General features: G+C 48.3%; 1 protein-coding gene across 9 annotated transcripts in view; it reads right to left on the bottom strand.

Moving 5' to 3' along the window:
• Positions 1–18,277, bottom strand: part of TMEM68 (transmembrane protein 68) — a 51,253-nt gene that overhangs the window by 19,972 nt on the left and 13,004 nt on the right. For 6 of the 9 annotated variants that reach the window (XM_033933644.1, XM_033933643.1, XM_033933641.1 and 3 more), the window contains exons 3-4: positions 17,556–17,723; positions 15,061–15,254 (exon numbers count right to left, since the gene is read on the bottom strand). In XM_033933644.1, coding sequence (XP_033789535.1) covers positions 15,061–15,254; positions 17,556–17,723 — 362 coding nt within the window. The remainder of the gene's footprint in view (positions 1–15,060; positions 15,255–17,555; positions 17,724–18,277) is intronic. The other 3 variants (XM_033933648.1, XM_033933647.1, XM_033933649.1) reach the window with 2 other exon arrangements.

Here is an 18,277-nt window from a genome sequence, read left to right as displayed (position 1 = left end):
TGCCTTCCTGATCCACTAGAGGGCGCATCCCCTCCTCATGGTCTTCAGTTCAGATAGCTAGCAAAGAAGCCAACCTCGGGGAGGCGGGCAGGTTGTGAGAATATCTGCCTGCTGTCCCTGGATAACACCTGTTACGGTAAGTAACTGTGCTTTATCCCAGGACAAGCAGGCAGCATATTCTCACATGTGGGTGACCTCCAAGCTAACTGAAAAGGGATGGAGGGAAGTTGGCAATTCAAGAAAACAGATTACGCAAAACCGACTGGCCAAACCGGCCGTCGCTCCTGGACAGAGTATCCAGGCAGTAGTGGGAGGTGAAAGTATGAACCGAAGACCAAGTGGCAGCCTTGCAAATCTCCTCGATAGGCGTCGACCTGAGGAAAGCTACAGAAGCCGCCATCACTCGGACTTTATGTCCCATGACTCGACCATGCAGCGCGAGACCAGCCTGAGCGTAGCAAAAGGAAATACAAGCAGCCAACCAGTTGGACAAGGTGCGCTTGGAAACTGGGCGTCCCAACCAATTAGGGTCGAAGGACAAAAAGAATTGAGGAAACCGTCCAAGGAGACTGAGTGCGTTGAAGACAAAAAGCCAACGCCCTCTTACAGTCAAGTGTGTGAAGCGCCACCTCGCCAGGAGGCAAGTGGGGCTTCGGAAAAAAGACCGGAAGAACAATGGAAAGATCGAAAGGAAAGTCCGAAACCACCCTGGACAAGAACTGGGGTTGAGTATGCAGGACCACCGTGTCATGATGAAATACAGGAAAAGACGGGTCCGCAACCAGAGCTTGCAGCTCACTGACTCTGCGAGCAGACGTGAGAGCAACCAGGAATACCACCTGCCAGGTGAAGTAATTCAAAAGAGCTTCATCAATGGAATCAAATGGAGGTATCACCAATTGAGCCAGGAACACACAAAGATCCCAAACCACCGGAGGGGCTTTGAGCGGAGGAGGTACAATGAAGAGATCCCTCATAAAGCGGGAAACCGTCGGATGGACGGAGAGCAGCGTCCCATTCAGCGGTCGATGAAAGGCAGCAAATGCACAGAGGTGGAATCGAATAGATGTAGATTTGAGACCAGACCGAGACAAGTGCAACAGATAATCCAGCACTGAAGGCAAGGAGGCAGAGAGCGAATCCATGCGGTGCTCAGCACACCACGCAGCAAATCAGGACCATATCTGGGAAAAGCATTGCCGAGTGGAGATCTTTCGAGAGGCCTCGAGAACACCCCCACCGAATGAGAGAAACAGAAGAAGGGAGGCACGTTGCGAGGAACCAAGCTGATAAGTGTAGAGACTGCAGATTGGAATGCAACAGAAACCGCAACACTGAGACAGCAGAGACGGGAACATAGGTAGAAGCTGAGTCTCCCTGACACGCTGGAGGAGCAGGGAGAACCATGGCCGCCAGGGCCACAGAGGAGCCATCAAGATCATGGTGGCACAGACCGACAGGAGGTGTATCAAAGACTCGAGAATCAGAGTAAAGGGAGGGAACGCATAGAGGAACCTGCCCATTCCATCGAGAAGGAAAGCATCCACCTCGATGCGAACTCGGGAGAACATCCTCAAGCAATATCGAGGCAACCAGTGAGTGAGGGGCAAAGCGAACAGAACTACCTGTTGGGTTCCCCACCGAACAACCACATGCCGCAGAGTCTGAGAATAGAGCAACCATTCATGCGGCCGAAAAGGGCGACTCAACGTGTGCACCAGACAATGCTGCACGCCCCGGAAATACACCGCCCGAAGAAAGAATCAGTGGTGTAACGCACCCTGCCAATGACGAAGGGCTTCCCTGCAAAGTAACAGGGAACCTGTACATCCTGGCTTGATCACAGAATACATCGCCACCGGGATGTCGGGACGCACCAGGACCCCGCAATCTTGCAATAACGAAAATCCACCACGGCATTGTAAATGGCCCGGAGCTCCAGCAGATTGATGCGGCTGCGAAGGCCCGCACCCGACCAAAGACCCTGAGTCTGAAGGCCGTCGAGGTGCACCCCTAAGCCTATGCCGAGGAGTCCATCGGCAGAACCTTCTGATGCGATGATACGAAGAGGTGGCCCACCAACGAAACAAACGTGTCAAGGAGGGAGGCACCACAATGTGCTGGGAAGTGGGATCCCGATCCTGCCATCACTGAGATGCTCGGGTCCAGCGGGGAACACGAAGATGAAACCAGGCGAACATCGGGACATGAACCGTGGAGACCCATGATCCCAAAAGGATCAGCATCAGCTCGGCCGAGGCCGAAGACCGCTGAGACACCAGCTGACTCAGGCGCAGACAGGCGGCCTGCCAAGGCAAAGGCAGAAAAGACCGGAGACGGACCGAGGACAGAGGGGTCACCTTCCGGCATAAACAAACAAGGGCCTCCCCCTGAGGCCAAGACAAGAAGGAGCGCAGACAAACTGGGTCCAGGTCCGTCCCGACGGACTCCCGAGACTGGGGCGGACAGAGTCTGAACCACTCCCGGACCAGAAACTAGTGCAGGGCACAAAGGGCCAGGACCAGACGCAGATGGGAGGATGGGAATGCCCAACCGACAGAAGCGAGGCTATACTCCCGATGCGTAGACACGGAGACACCCCTCCCGAAGGGAGGAGGGGAATCCCCAGAAGGAGAGCAGCCCGGAGGCTATGCGAGAATCGTCAAAAAGACGGCCAGGAGTTGCCGAAGCCGGCGGCTGGACCATAACCCGGCGCAGCTGCAGCTATTGCGGCTGCTGCGAAGGAGGCCGAGATAACACAAGAAAGGTATCCGGAGGCCCCTCCGGAAAAGGAGTCCAAACCACCAAGGCAGAAGGGATTCAGCTGAAGGCGTCCCGAAAGGCGAAGGACCGGTCGCGTGCTGAGAGGCGGTTAGAGGCCTCCGCAAGAGAGGCCTCAAGAAGCGCAGTACTCACGCAAGTAAAAGTGGCGAGACGTTCCTGGAGGTTCAGATCCCCAGCCACACTCTGCACCAAGCGAGATGACGCATGGCGGGAGCAATAGAGCCGGAGCAGGGAGAGAGTCTCCTCCAGGAAACCAAACTCCGTACTACAAGATTCCGTCACAGCTGCCCGGAATGAACCGAAGAGAAAGCGGGGAACCCTCTCGAACAGGAGCCGGAGACGCCGAGGCACAGAGCCCCAGATGACGTCGAGGCACTAAGCTCCCGTCGATGCCGAGGTATAAAGCCCCCAGCGACGTTGCAGCACCAAGCCACAGTCGACTTCGAGACACAAGGCCACAGCCAACCAAAGGGCACAAAGCCCCAAGCGACGTTAAGTCACAAAGCTCCAGTCGACGGCGATTCACGAAGCCTCGGTCAACGACGAGACACAGAGCTCGAGCCGACAATGAGGCCCCCAGCCTCAGTCGAGGCCCAAGCCTCAGACGATGTTGAAGCACAAGCGTCAAGTGACGCGAAGCACACGGCCGCAGCCGACGGTGAAGGCACAAAGCATACGTCGACGTCGAGACACCAAGCCGCAGGCGACATCGAGACACCAAGCCCCAGTCGACGTTGAGGCAGAAAGTCGAGGCACAAAGCCACATTCTACGTCGAGGCACAAGGCCACAAGCCGACGTGCAGGCACCAAGCCCCAGCCAACGTCCAGGCACCAAGCCGCAGCCGACGTCGAGGCACCAAGCCTCAGTCGACATCGAGGCCCAAAGCCTCAGTCGACGTCGAGGCCCAAAGCCTCAGTCGACGTCGAGGCCCAAAGCCTCAGTCGACGTCGAGGCCCAAAGCCTCAGTCGACGTCGAGGCACAAGGCCTCAGGCGGCGGTGAGGCACCAAGCTCCAGCCGACGTGCAGGCACCAAGCCCCAGCCGACGTCCAGGCACCAAACCGCAGCCGACGTCGAGGCACCAAGCCTCAGTCGACGTCGAGGCACCAAGCCTCAGTCGAGGCACAAAGCCTCAGTCGAGGCACGAAGCCGGAGTCGACGTCGAGGCAGGAAGCCTCAGTCGACGTCGAGGCAGGAAGCCTCAGTCGACGTCGAGGCAGGAAGCCACAGTCGACGTCGAGGCAGGAAGCCACAGTCGACGTCGAGGCACGAAGCCATAGTCGAAGTCGAGGCACGAAGCCCCAGGCGACGTCGAGGCACGAAGCCCCAGGCGACGTCAAGGCACGAAGCCCCAGGCGACGTCGAGGCACGAAGCCCCAGGCGACGACAAGGCACAAAGCCTCAGTCGACGTCGAGGCACAAAGCAGCAGTTGACGTCGAGGCACGAAGCCTCAGTCGACGTCGAGGCACGAAGCCTCAGCCGACGTCGAGGCACGAAGCCTCAGTCGATGTCGAGGCACGGAGCTCCAGTCGACGTCGAGGCACACCGAAGACCGTCAGAAGTCGGCACCGTACCAATGAAACTGGCAATAAAGGTGCAGCAGTGCGCTCCATAAAGGGCAACCTCGAGATGAGTATTCCCATGAAAGGAGGCACGCTTTGAAAGTCTCGTAGAGGCGGGCACGACTGCACTCGATGCCTGGAATGCCTGAGACTCAGCCGGCGGCGTTACCGAGGTAACGCACCTAGAAGAACAGAAAGAAAGAAAGAAAACTTACCGGGGATCGAAGCTACTCAGTCCGATTCCAACGAAGGAAAAAGGGTCCCAGCCATTCTGCTCACACGAGGTGAGCCCAGAGAGAGGCCAGGGAAGAAGAAAATACAGCTGCAGCCAACTGAGGCCTAGCAGCATGGCTGAGGCCCAAGAAGAGCCTGCCGGTGGAACCAGTAGAAACACAATAAAAAGTCCTTTTTTTTTTTAAACAAAGAAATACACGATCAATCAACAAACGCACAGCGACTCCCTAACAAAATAAAGAAGCCGCGGTGCTAGAAAGGCACTTAGAAGAACGCAGAGAAGAGAGACAGGGCTTTCTGGCTGAAGACCATGAGGAGGGGATGCGCCCTCTAGTGGATCAGGAAGGCACACACATGCGTGGTACAGCACCAGCAAACTTGAAATCTTCAATCAAGTTTGCTTGAAAAGCTGTCCGCGTCGGGGCTCCGTGGATGATGTCACCCACATGTGAGAATATGCTGCCTGCTTGTCCTGGGATAAATGTAGTTTCTGGTTCCTTGAGAGTTACTATTAAAAAGAGGCCTAATTAATACTATACCTCATACTAGTGCTGCCCGATTCGCCTGCCCAATTGGGTGTTTTTTACAAACATCCTGGTGGGTTTATTTTATAGCCTCTTCACCTCCTTTGCCTTCTAACCACATTGGCACTGTGGTGTAAACAAAATAAACAAACAAAAAAGACTTTTCCTCTCTCTGTTAAATCCTAGCTCACGTTTGCGGTCTAACACCAGCTCTGGCAGGATACACGTTTCAAATCTGAAATAGTATAATCACAAAACAGAAAATAAAATTAATTTTTCTACCTTTTGTTGTTTGGTCATTATTCAAATCTTGTTGGTCCCAGGCTCTGGTTGTCTTCTGATAACTTGCTTGCCAGGGTCTCCTTCTTTCTTCTTTCTCCGTGCTAACCATCCATCTGCCATCTCTGTCCTCCCCTTCCGTTTCCCTTCCCTCCCCAGGAAGTCTGGCATCTTTCCTTTTTTAGGTCTCCATCCACAGATCCATCTTTTTTCAACTACCCTTTCATCCAGCATCTCTCCCTCCTTCCCCACCACCCCAGGGTCCACCATATCTCTCTTTCTTTTCCCAACTACCCTCCTATCCAGTATCTCTATCCCCCCTCCACACCATCTCTTGTGTCCAACTTCTCTCCCTTTCTGTTCCTTCCCTCCCTAAATCCCATTGTCCACCATCTCTCTCCCTCTCCTCTGTTTTTAGACCCATTATTTCTTCCCCCCCAAAGTCCGGCATATGCATGTCTCTTTGAAACCCCCCTTCCCTCCCTCTGTGTACTTCTATATCAGGGCCCCCTCTGAAGGCCTGCACCCCCCCCCCCGAAGGCCTGCCTGTCCCACCTGAAGGCCTGTGCCATCATCCCTGAATACCTGTCCCCCCCCTGCCCAGGCTACCCCACCATGCCCTGCCCCACCCCCATTTACCCTTTTTCTTATTTACTTCTTTCCTCCTTTTTGCTTCTCTACTTCTACTCTTCACTGCTCTCTTTCTTTCCTTTTCTCCCACCAGACATTTTTCTCTGCTCATTCCATCCCTCTCTCCAAATACTCTTTATCCTCTTTCCAACCCTATATTTCTAATCCTGTCTCCTTTCTCATTCCCAGTGGCATACCTAGCATATGTGACACCTGGGGCCCATCATTTTTTGACACCCCCCCATCTGTACGAAAAACATGATTTTTAGTATCAAGCCACATGTCACACATGAGTACCTAGGAAAAGGCAGCATCTTACATACTGCAGTGAGCAGTACAACATCAATACACCCATTGTAAAATTAAACAAGTCTGACTAGTACAGATCAATCCTGCAGTCAATCCTAACAAAAAAAACATGTCTTTCGAACACACAGAACACAGAAAACACCTTCGCCTAGTAAGGAATACGTAATCACAAACTAACCTCTCCCTCTTTTACAAAACTGTAATGTGGATTTTAGTCACTGTGGTAACAGCTCTGACGCTCATAGAATTCTAAGCATCAGAGCTGCTACCACCATAGCTGGCGCTAAAAAACGCTCCACAGTTTTCTAAAAGGGGGGATAAAATAGAAATACATAGACAAAGGTTAAATTGAACCAGTAAGAAGCTGGACTCTGCATACAATGCTCCACAGAAACAGTGACACATGTCTCCTAAAGCAATAAATAAATAGAAAAATTTTTTCTACCTTTGTCTTCTGTGGTTTCTGCTTTCCTCATCTTCTTGTAACTCTCTTCCTTCCATCCACTGTCTGCCTTCTCTCTTCCCCTATATGGCATCTTCTCTCCTTCTATGCCTCTCCCTTCCATCTCTCCTTTCACCCCCATTGGTCTGGCATCTCTCTCCTCTCCTTCCCTCTCCCAAACCTCTCCTCTGCAATCCCTTTCCCTTTTTTCCCTCATTTTCCTTTTCAATTTATTTTCTGCATGTCTAGATTACGTTCTTACTACCCTTTCATCAATGTCCTTTTTTACTGTCTACCTAAAGCTTGCCACCTCTTTCCCTCACCCCTCCAGTGTTTCCCTAACTCAATCCTTTCCTCCCCATCATGTGCCCTCCTTTTATTTATCCCCTCCTTCCATCATATACCCTCTTTCTCCAACCCTTCCATCCAGTACCTTCTCCTCTCTCTGTCCACTTCCATCCAGCGTCTGCTCCCCTCTTTCTCTCTTTCCATTTCCTTCATGCATTTGCTCCCCTATCTCTCCCATCTGCACTTCCATCCAGCATAGGCTCCCCACTACCATCCAATGTCTGCCCTTTCTCTCGCCATCCACCCCTCTTTAATCAGCATCTGCCCCCTTTCTTTCCCTCCAATATCCTTCCCTCTTATGTCTCTCCCCTTTCTCTGTACATCAATCCTATCAGCACCACCCTTCCATTCCACCCTGCCCCCTTTCTTTCCCTCCACCACTCTTCCATTCCAGCAGTCCTGCTCCTTTATCTCCCTTCATGCAGCAAGGTCCCGCGATGACTGTAGCTGCCGGCTGCCAGTCCACCCCACTCCGACGTACTTGCTCTGGAGCAGACTCAGCAGCCGCATGCTGGAAGGTCCAGTAATGACTCGTCTGCTGGCTCTGCTCCAGAAGAAGTAAGTTACGTCGGAGGGGGTGGACCCGGCAGACGCAGGGAGTTGCGGCAATGTCCCGCAATGACTGCGTCTGCCGGGTCCACCCCCTCTGACGTAACTTACTTTTTCCGGAGCAGAGCCGGCAGATGAGTCATCACGGGACCTTCCTGCACCTCAGCACAGTTGCCGACTCTGCTGCAAAGAAAGTAAGTCAGAGGTAACGTGACCATTTATTTTTTTCATCAAAAGGGGACATCTATTAATTGACTGTGTATCCTTTCTTTCATTTCTTTCTTTCTGCACTCAGGCCCAACAATTGTCCCTTTCTATTCCCTCTCTCCTTCCTTACCATGTCCTTATTGCCCCCAGTGCCTCCTTCCCGTGTCCTTAGTGCCTCCGTCCTGTGTCCTTAGTGCCCCCAGTGCCTCCTTCTCCTGTCCTTAGTGCCTCCGTCCTGTGTCCATAGTGCCCCCAATGCCTCCGTCTTGTGTCCATAGTGTCCCCAGTGCTCCGTCCTGTGTCCTTAGTGCCCCCAGTGCCTCCGTCCTGTGTCCATAATGCCCCCAGTGCCTCAGTCCTGTGTCCATAGTGCCCCCAGTGTCTCCTTCCCATGTCCATGGTGCCCCCATTGTGTCCGTCCTGTGTCCATGGTGCCCTCAATGCCTCCTTCCTGTGTCCATAGTGCCCTCAGTGCCCCATCCTGTGTCCTTAGTGCCCCCAGTGCCAACTATGTCTCCCCACTACCTTCCAGATTTTTTCCACCCCCAAAGCCAGCCTGCCTGCCTATCTCCCTCCCTCCCTGCTGCGCTAAAGCCAGCCAACATGCCTGCCTACATCCTGCCCTCCCTGCCGCGGAAAAAAAAAGCGCCTCTCTCCTTCCTTTCCCCGGGTCCGCGCCGCTGCAATCTTACTTCCCCCTGCCGCCAAGAAGTCTTTCCGACGTCAATTCCGATGTCGGAGAAGACGTTCCGGGCCAGCCAATCACTGCCTGGCTGGCCCGTAACGTCCTCTCTGACATCAGAATTGACGTCGGAAAGACTTCTTGTTGGCGGTGGGAGGTAAGTTGTAGGGGTGCAGGCCGGGGGAAAGGAAGGGCAGGAGAACCCGGACCTGGCTGGCTGTGCACCCCCCCTCCCAAGCCAAGCACCCGGGGCGGAACCACCCGCCCCCTCCTTGGTACGCCACTGCTCTTTCCCATCCTTCGTTCAGTACTTTTTCACTCCTTCATAGCCTAGTCCTATTGGCTCTTCATTCCTTGCCTCCTGCCCCTCAGCTCTCCTCTCAGGCTGATTGAGGCTGACTACACTTGATCTCTTTTTTATTTATCGTGCAGCAGTCTGATGGCAGTAGAAGTAATGCTGTGCTGCTGTGGGTCCAATCTCATGGCAAGAGTTGCAGGATCCTCCTTTCCTCTCCCCGAAACCTGCCTGTCTTCCCCCAAGCCGACCTGCCACCGATTCCGCCTCCCACCACTCACCCCCTGCCCGCCACCACCGCTAGTCGACTCCATTTAACATCCCCCCTCACTGCTGCCGCCAACTCCAAAAGGGCCAGGTGCGTGCAGCGATTGCACCCGCCGGTCCATAAGCCTTCCCCTGACATCAATTCTGACGGAGAGAAGGCTTATGGGCCGGCGGCGTGCAATCGCTGCATGTGCTTGGCACTTTTGGAGCAGCTGCAGCGAGCGGAATTAAATGGAGCCAGCGGGTGGGCCGCAAGCAGATGGGCCACGGTGCAGGCAAGCACCAACAGCAGCATTGTCTATCGAGGCAGGAAGATATACACAGAACCACCACTGCCGCCTGCAGTCATCGTAGCAGCGCATCGGGCCCACCCTTTAATCCGGTCTGGATGTGTGGAAGGCTAGGGGGAAGCCAGATACCAGCACTTTACAACTGACCCTCCCCCTTTGCCCTCTAAAGCAGGAGTGGCAGTGGCTGGCCAGCAAGAGGCAGCGCTTCCGTTCCTGCTTTAGGGGGCAAGGGGGGAGGGTCAGTCAGCGAATCGGGAGGCCGATTTTTTTGTTGTATTGAATCGATTCGAATCGATTCACCCAAAGTGAATCAGTGAATTGATTTGATTCGTGAATCAGGCAGCACTACCTCATACTATGCCATACCATAAACTGTTCCGGACAAACTACCAGACATGGTTCACTGACTCTCATGGGTGGGATATAACTATACCAGGATATAACCTGCTTCGCCAAGATAGAGAGGGTAAGTTGGGAGGTGGGGTAGCACTTTACATCAAAGAGAACATCAAGACAACTAGGATCACAGATGTCAAGTACACTGGGGAATCCATCTGGGTAAACCTGGCCAGAGGCGGAGAAAAATGCCTATACCTCGGTGTGGTATACAGACCTCCAAGACAATCGGAGGACAAAGACACAGAATTAATTGAAGACATTGAGAATATCACCTTACGGGGGGACGTTGTCCTGTTAGGGGACTTCAACATGCCTGATGTAGACTGGAACACATTCTCAGCAACAACTTGTAGTAGCAAGAGGATATTAACATCCATGAAGGGAGTACAGCTCAAACAAATGGTACTAGAGCCCACTAGGGCCCAGGCCATCCTGGACCTGATACTTACGAACGGGGAAAGCGTCACGGAAGTCTCGGTGGGAGAAACGCTGGCAACCAGTGACCATAACATGGTATGGTTCAACCTTAGAAAGGGCTTCCCTAGATCACAAACAAAAACGAAGGTACTCAATTTCCGGGGCACTGACTTCGCAAGCATGGGCGATTTCGTCCATCAGACGCTACAGGCTCAAGAAACAACCCACGAAGTGGAAGCTATGTGGTCAACACTGAAAAGGACACTACACGAAGCAACTATCCGCTACATAAAATCGGTAAATAAACAACAAAGAAAGAAGAAACCCCGTTGGTTCACTGATGAGGTCTCACACCTAGTCAAGGACAAGAAAAGAGCATTTCTTTCATACAAACGCACCGGGGAGAAAGAAGCTAACATTGAATACAAAACAAGGTCTGCAGCAGTCAAAACAGCAGTCAGGGAGGCCAAACTTCGAGTGGAAGAAACTCTAGCAAAGAACATTAAGAAAGGGGACAAATCCTTCTTCAGGTATATTAGTGACAGGCAGAAGAACACAAAGGGGATAGTACGTCTTAGAACAGCAGATGGGATTTATGTGGAAACAGATTCCGAAAAAGCCAAACTACTGAACGATTACTTCTGCTCAGTCTTTACCTGCGAGGCACCTGGACACGGGCCACAGCTGGAAGCAAAGCCAAGCAAGGAAGACCCATTTCAGAATTTTGGGTTCTCACCAGCTGATGTTTACAGCGAACTGTCAAGACTCAAGGTGAGCAAAGCCATGGGACCAGACAAATTGCACCCACGAGTACTCAGGGAGCTGTGCGATGTCCTGGCGGAACCATTAACCATGCTCTTCAATCTCTCCCTAAGTACAGGGAGAGTCCCCCTGGACTGGAAAACAGCTAACGTCGTTCCTCTGCACAAAAAGGGTTGCAGAGCGGAGGCTGCAAATTACAGACCAGTGAGTCTCACATCAATAGTGTGTAAACTCATGGAAACATTACTTAAATGTAAATTAGACACGATTTTGGATGAGGGGAATCTAAGGGATCCTAGTCAACATGGATTCACTAGGGGTAGGTCATGCCAATCCAATCTTATCGGCTTCTTTGATTGGGTAACAGGAAAGCTGGACTCGGGAGAGTCTCTGGACATAGTGTACTTAGATTTCAGTAAAGCTTTCGACAGCGTCCCACACCGTAGACTATTAAACAAGATGAAATCTATGGGGTTAGGTGAGACACTAATTGCTTGGGTCAAAGATTGGCTGAGTGGAAGACGTCAGAGGGTGGTGGTCAACGGCACCCTCTCTGAGACATCGGAGGTGACCAGCGGAGTGCCACAAGGCTCGGTCCTGGGTCCACTCCTTTTTAACATATTCATAAGAGACTTGACCCAAGGGCTTCAGGGTAAAGTAACTCTATTCGCTGATGACGCCAAACTATGTAATATAGTAAGTGAAAGCAATCTGCAGGATAGTATGACGCAGGATCTGCTTATGTTGGAAAACTGGTCCTCGACATGGCAGCTGGGCTTCAACGCTAAGAAATGTAAGGTTATGCATCTCGGTAGCAGAAATCCATGCAAACCTTACACCTTAAATGGAGAAACACTAGCTAGGACTTCAGAAGAAAGAGACTTGGGAGTAATCATCAGTGCAGACATGAAGGCCGCCAAACAAGTAGAGAAGGCCTCATCCAAAGCAAGGCAACTTATGGGATGTATCAATAGAAGCTTCGTTAGCCGCAAATCTGAAGTCATAATGCCACTGTACAGAACCATGGTGAGACCTCATCTGGAGTACTGTGTGCAATTCTGGAGGCCACATTACCGTAAAGACGTGCTTAGAGTTGAGTCGGTTCAGCGGATGGCCACTAGGATGATCTCGGGGCTCAAGGGTCTCTCGTACGAAGAAAGACTAAACAAATTGCAGCTCTACACTCTAGAGGAGCGCAGGGAGAGGGGGGACATGATTGAGACATTTAAATACATCACGGGACGTGTCGAGGTGGAAGAAGACATCTTCTTTCTCAGGGGACCCTCGGTCACAAGGGGGCATCCATTCAAACTCAGAGGAGGGAAATTCGATAGTGACATAAGGAAGTATTTCTTCACAGAAAGGGTTGTAGATCACTGGAACAAGCTTCCAGAGCAGGTGATCAAGGCCACCAGCGTTATTGACTTTAAGAATAAATGGGATGCCCTAGTAGGATCCTTACGAGGGTCGAGTTAAGGAACTAGGTCATTAGTACTCAGACTTAATGGGGTGGGTCAGTAGAGTGGGCAGACTTGATGGGCTATAGCCCTTTTCTGCCGTCATCTTTCTATGTTTCTATGTTTCTATGAGGTAGACAAAGCATGGGCATACTCAGGTGTGGCGTGCCAGATTTGCATGTAAATTTCTGCCATGGAGGAAGTTTTTCCTACATTAATAAATTTTGATTTGTAAAAAAAATTGTTGTTTGAATTTCAGTATATGACCCTCGTATATTGCAGTGATAAGGTAGATCTAATTGGTGAAGGCATAACATATACCGTATATACTTGAATATAAACTGAGATTTTGGGGCCAAACAAATGGGCAAGGCACTGCATTTGAATATTACCACCCTCCCTGGTTTATATTTGCGTCAACCTTCTTTTTTTGGGGGAAGGGGAAGGTTACCTCGGATTATAGTCAGTATATATATATATATATATATATATATATATTGTGGGTTTTTTTTAAGGAGGCCTTGAATCGAATACACTAAAAATTCTAAAGGAATCAAAACATGCCTTGGAATCCCTATGGGTAGAAATTCCATGTGTAAAGGAGAACAGGATAGTGGTAGGAGATCTCCGAGAATCTCGGACAGAGTGAGACCAGAAGGCCTTGAGCATGCGCAAAAGCTCAAGGCCCAGTCCAGGCCAGCCAAGAGGGAGGATCTTGCCAAATTGGGGTAAGGGATGCTATTTGGGTGCTCAGCGGGGGATGTAGGATCACGGGGGGTGGGGGTGACACGAGTGGGGGGATGCCGGATCGCAGGGGGGGGACGCTCATAAATCCAGTCAAGCTCGGTTTCCGAGGCACCAATTTTGCGAATGTTTTGCTCATCTTGCAAAACACTCGCAAACCGGTGCACTCGTAAACCGAGGTTTGACTGTATCAGGAAAAGAATGGAAAACAATTATGAAAATATTATAATGCCCTTATATCACTCTATGGTATGGCCGCACCTCGAATAGTGTGTGCAATTCTGGTCACTGTATCTCAAAAAAGATATAGCGAATTAGAAAAGGTACAGAGAAGGGCGACGAAAATGATAAAAGGTTTGGGCTGACTTCCCTATGAGGGAAGGCTAAAGTGGCTAGGGTTCTTCAGCTTGGAGAAAAGACGGCTCGGGGTGATATGATAGAGGTCTATAAATGCTGAGTGCAGTGGAAAAAGTAGATGTGAATCACTTGTTCACTTTCCAAAAATACTAGGACTAGGGGGCATGAGATGGCAATTCTTAAAATGAGATGGCGTTCTTAAAATGTTATAATGCCCTTGTATTGCTCCATGGTGTGGCCACCTCTCAAATATTAGTAGGGAGGGAAGAATCAGGGTCTCTTCCTGCTGAGCTGATCATGGCCACTGGCTTTGGATAGTCTTGTCGGCTGAGATGATCAGTGATTCCTCTGTCACGATCAGCTCAGCCAGCAGGGAGAGCTGCAGTGGCAGGCATGGGTTTTTTTGATGGGAGATGGGGGGAAGAGCTGTTCCTAGCGCTTGCTCTTTTGAGCAAGCACCAGGTGCAATTCCTCCTCCCTTTTACCAGCGATTCTCTGCACAATAGAATGCATATAATTTGCATGCTATTCTGCTGAGCATTGTTAATAAAAAAAATAATTCACTTCTACCACAATATTTTTTACCTGTGGTTTAAGAGCTTCAAGGCCTGCGTTAACCTCCCTTTTACAAAACCGCGGAAGCAGTTTTTAGTGCAGGCTGGCACGCTGAATGCTCTGCACTGCTCCTGATGCTCAAAGAGTTCCTATGAGCATCGGGAGCTGCGCATTCAATGCGCTGGCCTGCGCTAAAAACCACTTCCTCGGTTTTGTAAAAGGGGGAGGTAATTATATTATTTCCATTTTAAATGTTAAGCTCTAGTTTAAAATAGATGCATGTTTGACCTCCCAAACTTGTTACAAAAGTACGTTTCATACAGTTTAGCTTCTCAGGATATCAATTTGAGCTTCTGTTTGCATGTTTGTTTTTAATTTGTGATTTTCCATTATTAGTAAGGGCAGTCTTTGTTCTTTAAGAGTTCTGCTACCATGCAGTTTATAAGTAGGAATCATCATCCATCTTATTTTGCTTTTCTAGCCCATTGATGTTCTAGGATAATGTTTCTCAGTTTGATCATGAAGCACCAAGGGGCTCATTTTCAAAGCACTTAGCCACACAAAGTAACATAGAAACCTACTGTACTTTGTGTGTCTCAGTGCATTGAAAATGAGCCCCTTAGTCAGTCTGGTTTTCAGAATATCCAGAAAGGTAATCTATATGCACTGCCTCCACTGCATACAGTTTTATTTCCTATGTATTCAATGAGGATATCCTGAAAACTAGACTGGCTAGATGGTACTCCAGGGCTGGCTATTATAGTAACCAGTGTAAGTTGCAAGTTGTCTTTTCTGAGAATGGCTGCACTGGGCAGGCTCTTGAGCAATCACTTCTATTCCCCACACTCAAGGATGGCCCTAAATATCAACACTGCTTAATTCTAGAAGAATAATCATAGTTTTAAACTATCAATTTTCTTCCAAGTGCACAACATCAGTATGTGTAAGATTATTTATGATACTCACCACTTCTGCATCTATAGCCACCTGAGCAAAGCCCGTCCGGTTGCCCCACATAATGGTATAAGTCTCATCACTGAAGAGTGCTTCTCGTACTCCACCTGGTGAAATAGCCAATAAATGACCATTCCTCAGAGCCTTAACACATTCTTCCTTTGGCCCATGCATTACGCTGAACACTTCAAGCAATGGCTTAAACCCTGAAAGATGTGGGTGCATTATTGATATAATAGGCAATATTGGACATTTGCAAAATTATCACCTATATGTGTAAATGGTGTTAACTCCCAAAGGTTTGCTTGCAGAAATCATAACTGCAAAACCCAGCACCGATTTTGCACATCAAAAGCCTGATTCTATATAATAGGTCGTCTATTAGTGCAGCACTAAGTACAATTCTGTAAAAGGCACACTGTATAGAATCACGCTTGGTTTATGTCTTCTTCTATACCTAATAATAATAATTGTAGTTCAGCCCTTCTTCTCCATATGTATCTGTAAGTTTGTATGTCAGTCTGTTTAACCCATGTTATTTACTGATTAAATTGATATAAATTTATATTTTATTTGTTTTAATTTGTACATCGCTTAGTAAAATGTAATAAGCGATTCATTAAGTTAAAAATTAATTTGAAACTTGAAACTTTTGTCGCTAGGCATCCTAACTTTAGGCACACTGTATTTATGCCAGGGTTTTCTTTGCCTAAGTACCGGTGCCTAATTTAAAAAAAGAGGCACCTAACTTTAAAACATGCCCATGATATGCGTCCTAACCATGCCCACTTATAGGTAGGCGCTTTGGACTAGAATCTAATTTTTCAAGTTAGGTGCCCAATTTTCAATTAGTCAAATTAACAACAATTATGAGGTGTTGCATTCCAATTATCAGTGCCAATTAAGACTATTAACCAATTAAGTTAGGCACCTATATTGGTAGGCGCTCTGATGTAGTTGCCTAACTTTAGGAGAACTACAGTACTCCCCCAATATTTGCGAGGGTTCCGATTTTTCGCCTGGGGAGGCAGGAGAGGGCAGCTGGAGCGCCGGTGAGTGAAGGAAATCACTCGCAGTATGTTCCGACTGCCTCTTCCTGCACTAAAGTCAGGCTTCACCAATCAGGAGCTGCTTTGACATGCAGCTCCTGATTGGTGAAACCCGACTTTAGCAAGGAAGTCCCAGTCGGAGAATACCGCGAATGACCGGGACCACGAACCACCAGGGGAACACTGTATATAGAATTTACCAGTAAATGCACAGGGTTACATTTTGTTTGGTCAAGATCCAGCCATTTTATAAGCTTGCAGACTGAAAATAGAACATAAAATATGTCCCTGTTCCCTTAAAGAAAGTGAAAAACTGAATTCTATTAAATCTGACCTTATCAATCTGCTTAGTAATTTAAAAAAAAATCCAACTTTAATTTCTTACTTTAATCCAACTGGAAGTCCAAAGCCAATATATCAGAGTAGAGAGATATGCAAGCATTATTCATCTTTACCAAAGTATCAAGATAATCATGATTTAGTCCAATTGGATATGTAGTCATAGGAACATAAGAATAACCATACTGGATCAGACAAATGGTCCATCTAGCCCAGTATCCTGTTTTCACAGTGGCCAAACCAGGTCACAAGTACCTGGCAAAAACCCAAATAGTAGCCACATTCCATGCTACTGATCCCAGGGCAAGCAGTGGCATCCCCCATGTCTGGCTCAATAGCAGACTATGGACTTTTCCTCCAGGGTGAGTATTAAGCTAATTCAGTTTTTTTTAAAAGTATCACCTGCAATTTCATTGTTAATTCTTAAGTTTATACAAAATGGCAGCCACTGTATATTTTTTTGCTTTATTAGATCACAAGGACATCAAATCATTCAATGTTTATATTTTAGAACACCGGTGAACCAATGGTTCATTAAATGGAATGCCTCTAGTAGATGCTGCAAATATTGGTTTGCTTTAAACTATAATTTTAAGATACAGCACGTGAAAATATAAGCCATTCAGTGTTTCCTGTGGAGCATGAGAAGCATTTGGGCCATTCCTTTTTAGAAACATAGAAATATAGGAACATGACAGCAGATAAAGGCCAAATTGCCCATCTAGTCTGCCCATCCACAGTAACCATTATCACAGTAACCAGGACATAATGGAATCTAATGAACCTCAGGCTTGCATAGACACTGCCTACAATGAGGGTAGGTAGAGCAATTGAGAAGCAAGTAGCAATATTATTTAAAACTCAGCATGATCAGATGGGCTGTAGGGATTCATATGCTAATGAGAAAACTAACATATAGTCATTAAAGGAAAAATCTGAAAATCAGCCATTTTACTCCTGAGGTAAAACAAAGCTTTAGTGTGTAGGAGACTTGTTTAAGGGTGTGCTAAGGCCACTTTTTTGCCACAGCTTAGTACAAGGGCACCCTAGTGAACAGAAAATAAAGGAGCCATAATAAATTGTTTTCCCCAAATTCTTTCTACAACAAAAGTACTTTACCTGGTACTTTAAAGAGGAAGTGGTCACCCACCGAGTGGCATATTCTGCCTTTGTGAATAATGAGTTTAGCTAAAAAGTAGTAATAATCTACAGGAATGGCTCCGTGGTAATAAACTATAAGTGCTGGTCCTTCGTCCGGTATTTTTTCCAAACCATAAATTTCATAACCTGTTAAAAAAGTATAAAATGCAACCATTTCAGGATCAGCAATATGCCTCTCATTGGTTAATTCAGACCAATGGTTCTCAAACACTGGTTGTCAAGAATCCCCTTTCCGGTTCTGTTTTCAGGCTATCCACAGTAGATACAAGATATAAACCTACATATAGTTAGTCCTGAAGAAGAACCCTGAGAAGATAACTCATGGGAGTTTCTTGAAGTGTGACTTTGGATACACCAACTCTTAGTGCAATTTCCTATTTATAGATATGCTGAGCACTCTGTTACCAATTTTTATGGAGCATTCAAGATCATTGCAAAAGCAAAATAGGCAGAAACTAACTGCTACGTGTTGTTTACAAGATCACTTAATAAATGATATCATTTGTTATAGTGAATGGAATAATGTCTAGTGAATTACATGTCTGGTTGGCAGGTAAAAGCAAAGAAGGGTCCCTATCTTTTAACACATATGTGGATATCATTGATGTGTCACTTTCCACTGTTGGAATAAAATCCTGCATCACGAACATTATTTTTGTAGTCCTTCTTTGCTTTTGGCT

This window comes from Geotrypetes seraphini, chromosome 2 (assembly GCF_902459505.1).
Source record: "Geotrypetes seraphini chromosome 2, aGeoSer1.1, whole genome shotgun sequence".
NCBI classification, from domain to species: Eukaryota; Metazoa; Chordata; class Amphibia; order Gymnophiona; family Dermophiidae; genus Geotrypetes; species Geotrypetes seraphini.
The sequence above is the reverse complement of the archived record's forward strand: the minus strand, read 5'-3'. Positions and strand labels throughout refer to the sequence as shown.